Source organism: Condylostylus longicornis, unplaced genomic scaffold, assembly GCF_029603195.1.
Source record: "Condylostylus longicornis isolate FDR11 unplaced genomic scaffold, ASM2960319v2 ptg000018l, whole genome shotgun sequence".
Lineage (NCBI taxonomy): Eukaryota > Metazoa > Arthropoda > Insecta > Diptera > Dolichopodidae > Condylostylus > Condylostylus longicornis.
Genome location: NW_026577987.1, coordinates 3,000,438 through 3,011,453, shown reverse-complemented (window position 1 = coordinate 3,011,453; position 11,016 = coordinate 3,000,438). Strand labels below are relative to the sequence as shown.

General features: G+C 25.3%; 1 protein-coding gene across 1 annotated transcript; it reads right to left on the bottom strand.

The window, feature by feature from the left end:
- Positions 1 to 2,098: 2,098 nt before the first annotated feature.
- Positions 2,099 to 9,538, bottom strand: LOC129606331 (uncharacterized). The gene is made up of 6 exons (XM_055516597.1): positions 9,365 to 9,538; positions 4,818 to 6,197; positions 4,627 to 4,759; positions 4,394 to 4,536; positions 3,988 to 4,332; positions 2,099 to 2,935 (listed from the first exon to the last, which is right to left on the bottom strand). The coding sequence occupies exons 2-6, from the start codon at positions 6,172 to 6,174 to the stop codon at positions 2,388 to 2,390; spliced, it is 2,526 nt and encodes an 841-aa protein (XP_055372572.1). The 5' UTR covers positions 6,175 to 6,197; positions 9,365 to 9,538; the 3' UTR covers positions 2,099 to 2,387.
- Between the last annotated feature and the right edge of the window lie 1,478 nt (positions 9,539 to 11,016).

Sequence of the window (11,016 nt, the reverse complement as noted above, 5' to 3'; positions counted from 1 at the left end):
AAAAATCGTGCTAGCGTTCCCAAATGTTTGTTGTCGTTTTCAGCACTTTTCCAAAAAATTTTTTAAAAAAAGTGCTTATTAGTTTCATTTTGTCCGTCTGTCCGTGTATCTGTTTACAAAACCTCTACACCCTTGAAGATAGAAAGCTGAAATTTTACATGTACAAATTTTACATCTTTACTAGAAACTTATTTTCGTAGAACAAAATTTTTACCTATCTCCCCCCCTCTAAAAGTTATACCCCCCCAAAACCCCTTTTTAACTATTTGTTGCAATGAAACCATAAGCATTTTTCAAATTTTGCAAACGCAAAAAGGCAGTGGGTTGCTTCCCCTAGCGCGGTATACTATAGTTAAACTTTAGGAAAACAAAATGCCCGTTCAAATTTACCGTTATCTGAAGTGCTTTTTTTCCAAATTTTTGATTTCGTTTTTCTTCTAAACCCCAGCCTGTAGAAGCTTGATCATCTTACGTAGCTATCATAATCATACCAAATCCGAGACCTATAATTGCTTTTTATCAAACTTAATTAATTCAATTTAATTACAAAACAACTGAAAGAAAAGTTAATTTTCTTTCTCTATACAAAAAATTATTCGAACAATAATGTTTATCTCTACTTTCTAATTTTCTTTATTAAGCTAAACAATGCCTTATACATTTTTCTTAGCAATTTCATTATTGACAAACTCTCGTTATACCATATTCAGCATCCGTAGGTAATTATATGGCTTGTAAAAAGACTAGGAAGCCAATTTTTTTACTTTAGGTCATATTTTCTTTGAACATTTTTAAATTATTTTACGAGTTATTAATATTACGAGAATACGACTTAAAAAATTTCGTATTATTCTATATATAATTAGCAATTATACAGTCGAACATTAAAATTAAATATAAATGTTTTATGCTCCTCTCATTTTTTATTAGATATCAAATTGCTCACTAGATTGCTTACCGGTGGCCTAAATAATATGAGTTCACATTTACTGAAATTAAGTATAGGTAAATCAATATGAATATTTGAGAATCATCTAATAACTTCTGTAATCTTGTCTTAATACTTAATGTAAAAAATTTACTATTATACATTAATAAATAACAAATAACTTTTAAAACCTATATAGCTACAAAAATATCTATTTATTATAAAAAAATATAAACGATTAATTCTAATTTAATCTTATAAAATTAAAATAATTTTTAATATAAAAGATTATAAAAATTTGCAAAGTTTTGGTTACGTGTGCTCTAAATAAAATTGAAAAAGTATTAAAAACTAATATAAAATGTAAAAATTGTAAAAGTAAATCACCTTCACCAAAAATATGTACATATATTATGTTTAAAAAAGTTCACTTTGTTTTCTTCTACAACATAAATGAAAAGTTAAAATCGTTATTATAATAACCAACATTGCAACTGGTATTAAAAATGCGACACTATGCAGTGGATTATAATGATAATTTTCATAACAGCCAAAATTTTTACTTTCTATTAAAAAACCACCATCTTCTTCAAAACAATTAAAATCCACATCCGACTTAGCAAACTTGTCAAAATCATCACGCTTTATAATTCTAATTGAGATGTACAGTGATGGACAAGCATGAAAATTATAATAACCTGAACACAAATCTTTAACATTAATGTCAAATATTTCTGATCTGTTAACAATATTGCATAAAATACTTGTAGTACTAGTATTCGAATCCAATAATTTCGAACTTTGTAAAAATCTTGAAGTACAAACATTTAATGTTGTTAAATTTAAAGCCATTATGGTTAATTTTCGAGAGTTCTCTAATTTATAAAAATATCTTGATGCAATTCTGTATTGATAGAAATTATTAGATTTTCCACACTTCTTCAAAACAAATTTGGGTAATAGATGTTTATCTTTGGCACACGAACCATAAAACATTGAATGTGATACTATAAAATAAATTTCGTTTTTATAAAATAATCTAGATTAGATGAAATGGGCTCCTTTTAAAGAACATTTAAATAAAATAACGCTGAAGTGATAAGTAAAATTAATAATAATGTGTTTTCTCATTAAATTTATTTATTTCGTTCTCTCATATAAAATAATATATAATATGTATGTATAATATAAAATAATTAAAACTTAAAATTAAACTTTAAAAACAAAAAATAAGATGCATTTTTGTGGTTGAATATTTCAAATTTTTTACTTGTATGTTTTTCTTTAAATTTATTTGTCATTTTCTGAAAAAAAATTATTTTATGAAGTTAAAAAAGGAAAAACAATTTCTACATAGTTTAAATAAAACTATTAAATTTCTTTTTAATCTTCTTTCTTTTCAAAATAATTTTCGCTAAATATAATTAGTGAAACATTAAAAAAGCAATATTCATTAAAATTAAGAACGATAGCTTATTACCAAAAAATATGAAAATAAAATAATTAATAAATAACCATTTTTAAGTAAACGATCTACACCGCTATGACAAGTTAAATGTTCTGATGTTATTTTAAATGGAATGTCATTTGGATTCTTACAATCTGGGTCTGGTAACAAATTTCCATTTCCTACATCTTCACTTGCTTCTACTGATATATAGTATGGATCACATTTATTAATTTCATAAAAATCATAACATGGATTCCTCAAATCCAATTCAAATGCATTTGTAATGATTTGTTTACAGTCCAAATCATCAGGTTTATCGATTGTTACATTAGATCTTGGATTTTCTCTTCGACGTGTCACACAAACTGTAATAGTTGATGTACCTGCTGGTGATTGAATTTTCAATTTACGATTACCGTTTTCACTAAAGAAATAGTTTGGTATTAATCGATAATATTTTGTAGAACCAGGTGAAACGCATTGCTTTAATGATATTATACCAGTTTCTGAACTATCCCAGGTAACTCCACAACGTGGATTAATAATACGACGAGATACTGAAAGATAAACAGATTTTATTTATTTTTATTTTATAAATTTTTCCCAAATTATACAAAAGATTTTGTCCAATTTTTAATTTTGTCAAATTAGATAATTCAAACTATGAGCCAAAAATATAAATTGCTCCTGCTGAACTAGAAAATTGAAACAATGACAAAAAGGTGCCTAAGTCGCCTTAGCATATCTAGTAAAATTTGGAGAATTCTAGTCAAATTCAAAAGAGTAATACACATTTCAAATTATTTTTATTGCAACGCTTATCACATTTACTTTTAAAAACATAAAAATTGAAAAGTTGTAAAGTGAGTATAATCAAAGAAATATTCATGCAACCTTAATTAAATTTACTTTAAAAATGTCTTTGAAATTTTTGAACTTAATTAACTCGAAACTAACAATTAGGACTAAGGTTAATTTTCCTTCCCCACATGCATATTATATACGTATGTGTTTTTTTTTATGATTAGGAATACTTGAATGTTTAGCAAATTTTTATTTTTGATACGAATACAAAAGAAAAATATGTACGTACATTATTTCTACAATGTAATGCCAGTTTTCGGGTTATGGTACTTCGTGAACATAGAAATATTTTCTAATGCACATAACAATACAATATTTTCATATACTAAGAAAACGGAAGCATTTTTCTCTTGTTAGAACAAATTAATTTTAATTTTCAACAAAAATTTTCGAACATTTAAATACATATTAATTAAAATAAAAAATTTCATTAAATGAAATACGATTTATATTATTATTTACCGTACATTGGAAAAAATCATTGGAAAAAATTTGTTTATCCAAAAATGTTTGGATGGTTTCTTGAATTAAAAATTATATACTATTTTTTAGCTTCTTAAAATTTCAATCAAATCAAAATTAATTGAAAAATACCCTATTTATAAAAAATGATTATATCTTCTTTAATTAGAAAAAGATTATATTTAAAGTGTGGCTTGCAAATTTATATAAATTTAACCATTTTCACTAATTTATTTTAAAAGGAGCTCATTTGATTTTAATTTTACTAAATTTTTATACTTACATTCTTTAATTCTATCAATAATTGGTTTAGCAACTGAAACGGGATCACTTGAACTTTGAGCTGGTATTAAATCCTTTTTTTTATCGATAACAAATCTTTCAAATCGTGCTACAGGTCCTTGTGAAAAAAATAATATTCTAACATCAGGCACAATGTCCCTTAATATTTGCAATCTTTCCCATGCTGAATTTGAATCACCTTCATTAATACCACTAGTATATGGAATAATAAGGCCAACTAAAGAACTTCCACCCGCAGATGAATTACCTTTTTCGTAGTTTAAATAGTCGCTTGTTACATTCAACAGTTTTGTGAAAACTTTAGACAAGCTAATACCTTGACGTCCTAAAATTCAAAAGCATAATATTTCCATATTTAATTCATTAATTTTAAAATTTTAATTTACGTCTTTGATAATCTTCAGCATTCCAAGATTCAAATACAGTCGAAAGGTCAGAGGTTGTTGATGATATATTATTAGCTTCACTAGCATCGAACATTGCTACACTTGATGCTTTTACATTCAAATTAATTTGAGTCAATATGTATCTAAATATTGATTTAAATTTATTAAAGTTTGTTTATACGATTTTGGAATATTTATTTAATTATATTTGTTATGTTATGTCTGCTATTTACCCGACCAAATCTTTAATTTCTTTATAGGGCCAAGCCGTATCAATAAAAATAATTAAATCAGTTGATATTTCAGTGTCAATCAAATTTGGATTTGGTGTACTTGATTCGCATGATACATCATTCAAAGATTCAGCTATAAATATAATAATTTTAAAAGCAAATCGTGCATTAAAACAGGAAAATTTACTTACAAACATATTTTAATAACGCATTTACAGCTAAATCAGAGAGCTGACCGAAGCCATCATCTTTTATTGTGACACGTGCGACGAAATCTTGTAAAAGTTTGGCAAATGCTGCTGTTTGTTTTTTCAGTTCATCTGGTTTTACCATTGCAAAAGACTTTTTGCGATCACATGCTTTTATACCACTATCTAATACACCTTTTTGTGAATAGTACATTTCTAATACTTGACTTAATTTTAAATTTGGAGCTTTGCCTTGCCACTCTTTAATATTTTGTGCTATTATTAAACCATCAATTCCACCACGAATTTCAGCATCAGTCATTTCATATTTTTCCCGTTGGGTTAAGAAATACCACTTTGGTAAAGCGCTACTATTCCAAGCTCCAGGTGCACCAATATTTATGTTATTTGGATTGGGAGCAACTTGACGCAATAAGACTTCTGCTAAATCGCCAGATAGTGTTGAAGCCCATCTATTATCAACATAAAAGTTTTGCTGGTTAGAACGCCTCTTTCCACCCATCAACAAACTGAGTGGTACCTTTTGATTCTGCAAACCAGTTGCAATACCACTTATTACATTTCCCGGAGAAATAGTACCCCAAATAGTTTTAACAACCCCATTTTCAACAGGGCATTCGGATATATCTCCAGCAGCAAAGTTAATTGTATCAACGTGTTCTTTTGTGTCTACATTGGTATCATCGTACTCATCTCCATAATCTTCATTTTCATCCATCCGAAGTTTGTCGCTATTTCTTGGTTCCCTTTCCCATTCATTATCGTCTAAATCTCCAAAAGCAACTTTTTTTAAATATTTTGATTGTTGAATTTCTCTCGGGACTCGAAGTGCTCTATAATTTGCCAACTTATTACATACTTGTCCTTCATCACCTCGTCGATAATAATTTACTGAAGACGACAACATTGAATGTAACGTACAGCGTTCAACAGCTGATAATGTTACATTTGGAAAATTTACAGCATTTCCAGGCAATAATTTTTTCAATATCAAGTGATGTTTACCCCATTGGTATTCTGATGCACTATATGGCAGAACAACACTGCTAGCACTGACATCTTTTTGCTGAACAATACCATCCTGACGAAAACGGTGAAGTAAGCTTACTGATAGCTGAGATATGCTTTCAGTTGATCCTGGAGCGTTTTCAACTTTACGTATTAATTCGATTAATGTCTCAATCGTATGTGGTAATAAATTATCTTTAATTGATAGATACGGATCTAGATAACATTCTATTAAACCTGGTGCAATTTTGCGTTCAGCATTTTCTTGAGCTTTTGAAGAACTGAATAACACTGTTAGTAACACCAAAAATTTTGAACTTGCCCAATACATTTTAAAGTAAACCTAAATTGATACTTTTGAAAATAAAAAAAAAGAATTATGTATTCTAATTTACAATAAAGAAATGTATTTCATTTAATTTAAATTAAATTACAGGGAACCTATATTATAAAATCAGTTTGCAAAAATCAAATGTTAAATAAAATTATAGCATAGTAGACTAATTAATATAAGAACAAAGAGATAATACATTAGTAAACTTCAATATTAGCGTATGTGATTATGCTCGTTATTTGTAGTTCATAAATTTTTCACTTAAATGTTTTTTTGGTCTTTATATGTGAATTGCTACAATGCGGTACATAGAACTGCATAACTTTTTGTTTCTCTTAATTATGAATGAAGCTCGTCTTATTCTATTTTAGGTTCTTTCAATTTTCATATTTTATGCTCTATATTTGAGGAAACTTTTGCTGAATCAATTTTAAATTTGACTTATTCTATATTTTTCCTATTTTTCCTCCTTATTTCACTATTCTTAATATTCTTTCTTGCCATTTGTAAATGCATACATATACATATATATGCCAAATATTTAAATTTAATTTATTATTTAAACAATTTTAATAAAATAAATAAACAAACTAAAAAATATGTTAACCCTGTTTTACATTATTCGTATTAAATGCTTGCTTTTTTATTGATTTAACATAGTTTAGCACCACAAAAAAAATTATTTTAGGATTTATTTGTGTATCCGTGAATTCTTTCCAACTAAAAAAAAAGGCAAGCGAAAGTTGGGACTTTTGCTCTTTAAAAGTCAATTTTCTGAAGCTTATATCTGTTTTAAAGGATCAAAGTTAAATTAAAAATAATTTTTATACATAATTTGTGATAAAAAAGTAAGTTTTTTAATTTTTATTATCATGATTAAACAATATGTTGGGTATATTGACTAAGTATTTTTGATTTTTAGCAATTTGGACAATTATTTGACTTACTGAATGCGGTATTATTAACGTTCTCTCTTGAATATTAAGTTAAAATATAGAAATTATAATCAACTTGAATGTAGAATCATTCGCGATCTACTTTCCCCGATATGTAAAAAATTTTTATTATATATTGTTTTAACAAAAGTTTTCATGAAATTAGGAAACTTCCTGCTAATTGAAGTTATATCTAATAATTTAGTACGTTTTCGAAATTCGGTAAAGAGTTACGTTCATAAACATGACACTTAAACTGAAAGTAAGTCCTATTTTAAATTAAGTACAAATTTTTGATAAGATTTTTACTTATGCACAAATAAATTTTAAAAACAACTGCCTGTGTTAACTCAATTTGGTCTATCTCTGTTGAAATCACATTTAATTATTGATAATCAAATACAGATGAAATTAAAATCCAATTAAAAAATCAAACTTGGGCAAAAACCATTTTCAATATCAGTCAAAAGTGTTCAACAAATATTTTATTAATCCTGATAAATAAATGACAAAATACGATACGAAATAAGTGACAAAATATAAATAAGAATATTTGAAAACTATATGGAGTTAAAAAAAAACTTCCATATTGTAATCTTATTCTTATCTAATCAAATCACATTTTAATATTTATTTTTAAAATTGTTTTCTCGACATTATTCTTTTTCATTGTGTCTAAATGAAATTTATTAAGTTAAATTCAATTATTTACACCTGAAATATTTTTTTCTAAGTAACAACACCTTAAATGAATTGGAGTGCCTACAATTAAACGAATTATATTTTTAATACAAAATAGCTATGTTGGAATTGTAAAAAAAAAACTGATATTTCAGTTCAATATAACCACATAATTGGTTTCTTACTTAAATAAATATATAAGTTAAATTTTACCTAAATTATAAAAAAAAATTACCCCAATGTAATTTATTTACTCTAAATTGACATGATAATTGGGAAAAATTTATTAGAAAAAACTATCTAGATTTAATTTTTAATTATTCGTTTAATATCGAAGCGGAAAAAGTAATTTTTTAATATACCTTACATTTTAGTTCCTATGCAATGAATATGAATAATTAGCTTAATGTTAACTTGTATTATTGATCAACAAAATTTTAACAGCTCTATTACTCTGAAAACTATTTTTATTTAAAATTTAATTAATGAATTAATTAATACTTTTTTCTATACTATAAGAATTTTGTCAACTTGAAACAATTTAATTTATTAGCTAATACAAAAGCCCTTTACATCTCAAATATAAAAAACAAATTTACAATTTAAAGTAAAATTACAGCTACATTTAGAAGAAAAAGAGGAAAAGTGTGCTTTCTTGCGAAAAGGATAAACTTACAATTTTCTTTATTGTGCACATAAAAACAAAAAAATTAAAATTTTTATGCAACTTCTCTACCATTTCAAATTAAATTCAATCATATTAAACTGAAAATCAACAGCGGTAAGAGAATATTTTATATTGTCAATATTGACCTACAGTACAATGTATTAAACTATATAGTCATTTCTTTTTAACATTGACATATGTATGTACATCGGTAATGTTAATTTTCAAATATCGTAATTGCAAAAATTTTTTATGTACAAATTTTTCCTCGCAGCAATTAAAGGTTTCTTTTTTTTAAGTAAACAGTCGTTGGAATCCTCGTATGCAGTAATTTTAAAAGTGTAAATTATTTTTTATTTAATAAACTTTTTTAATATCAAACATAATCCAATATTTTTAAACTATATTTAGTGATAGTGCTTTAAAAAATTTTCAAGCTTTCTAAAGTTTAGCTGCATTTTCTTCACAAAATAAAATTCCACAAATTTCTTAACAAAAAGTATATTTAATCGGAATCTAAACACTTTTTTTTTCGATTTATTATCACAATATTTTGGTGATAAGATATGTAATCACACATATTATTTTATTGAAAATGAATAACTTTTGGATATAACAGGTTAAATTTTTTCAGTAAATTTGATAACAGGTGAAAAAATTAATTTTTCAATATAATTTTCGTTCTTAAATTTTAAATAAAAAAATATAAATAAAATAATAAATTTTTTTCAGTTCAGTTTGATTTTAGTAAATTATTTATATTTCAATAAACCCTGCTCTTTTTTTTTCTCTAAAAGTAAAATTTTTTTCGGCATATCGCCTTTGTTCTATGGTCTTCTCAAATGGCAACCATTATTAAATTTAGCATTATATAATAATCTTTTGAATATTTTGTACTATTTACCGTTAAGTGATTTAAAGTCGTTTATTACTTCTTATGAAAATTTGAAAAAAAAAATTTATTATTTAGAAAATTAATTGTTATATAAAATCCAATATTTTATCATATTTTTAAAATTTAAAAAATTTTAGTTTTTTAGTAATTCTTTATCGTTTTTAACGTTTTCGCTTTTAAATTAAAACTGTCTGACCATACTTACTTAATATTTTATTTTAGTACAAAATCAATGATATGAGCAACTCTAGTATAGAGAGAATCTTTAATCTTATCATTTATTAAGCAGGTTATACTCTCCAATTTACTAAACAATAGATAAGATAACAATAATTATATGAGATATGTATGGCATGCACATAATTAAATAATCTTTGGAAACGCTAAAAAAACGACGAGAAACAACAAGTGAAAGAGGGAATAATTTACAATACATAGATAATTTGAAGAAAATAAGTACAACATTGTTTTTATTTTCGTGATGACTAATAATTTAACAAGTTTTTATTGATTTGATCTATATATGTATATGTATATAATTGGTGGCACATGCTATGACTCATAAATCTCTAATCAAAAAGTTTCTTTCATATGAAAATATAGGTTTAGCACCTTATCCTTATTTAATGAGATTATTATTATAATGTTAGTGTTTGTCCAGTGTAAAAATAAACATAATTGTTATGTACAACCGCTGTTACCTATCCACAATAAACGCATTTTCAAATTCGTAATTATTCTTCATTGACTCATATTTTAAGAAAAATAATTGAAATATAACTTCCGAAGTGATTCAAACCATGGCTTTACAATTTACAGGTGTTGCAGGATAAGTATTTATTAAATTACTTTATGTTCTATTTACACAATATTATTTTAATGTTCTATTGATTTATTTCATTTCTATCAATTTATTGAAATTTGAACTAAATTTTATTGAAATTGACTGATTTTTCTCAGAACCTTACCCTAATGTAATCTTGTAAAGGGTCCTGGATCTTTCTTAAAATGATCATAGGTTTTTAAGTTTTATTTTCCACCTATATTTTATGTTAAAAAAAAATCACTATTTGGTCAGCCATCTATTAGGAAAAAATAGCGTTACTGTCGAAAACTAACTCAGCGGAAAAGAAATTTGATGTACATAATTACATAGAACTCTGCAACCGACCGATAGATGGTACTGTTTGACAAAAAAAAATTTATAATTATTTAGACCTTTTATTTCATTGTGAAAAAATAAACTTATTTGTTTTCTACATATTCTACAAAATTTTTTTTTATTTTGTTTTCATAAGATAATTTAAAAAATTTTGAATTTCAAAAAAATTCAAATATTTATATTTATAGTTCCTTTAGTTCATTTTTGGTAATTATAATTTTATTTTATAAAATTACTCAAATTTAAATTCGCTCATATCCGAAATTAAAAATAATTATTTTAATCACAAACCATATTTATCCATTTTTTTGTGTTGCTCGCATCTAAAATAAAATTATTGAAATATTGTGTAAATTGGTGTATATTTAAATCGGCGCCACCTGACACCATTTTAATATATTTTCCCAGAAATAAGTAAGAAATATTTAATTTTAAAATTTTTTTGTTAGATTCGCTACGTACACCGAAATCTAATTTTTCAGAAACTGAAAATTAAAAA

Coding starts and splice junctions, on each gene's coding strand:
- LOC129606331 (XM_055516597.1), bottom strand. CDS start 6,174: ATGTATTGGGCAAGTTCAAAATTTTTGGTGTTACTAACAGTGTTATTC. Junction 4,537..4,626: donor GAAATTAAAGATTTGGTCGG/GTAAATAGCAGA, acceptor ATCAATATTTAG/ATACATATTGACTCAAATTA. Junction 2,936..3,987: donor TATTGATAGAATTAAAGAAT/GTAAGTATAAAA, acceptor TTTATCTTTCAG/TATCTCGTCGTATTATTAAT.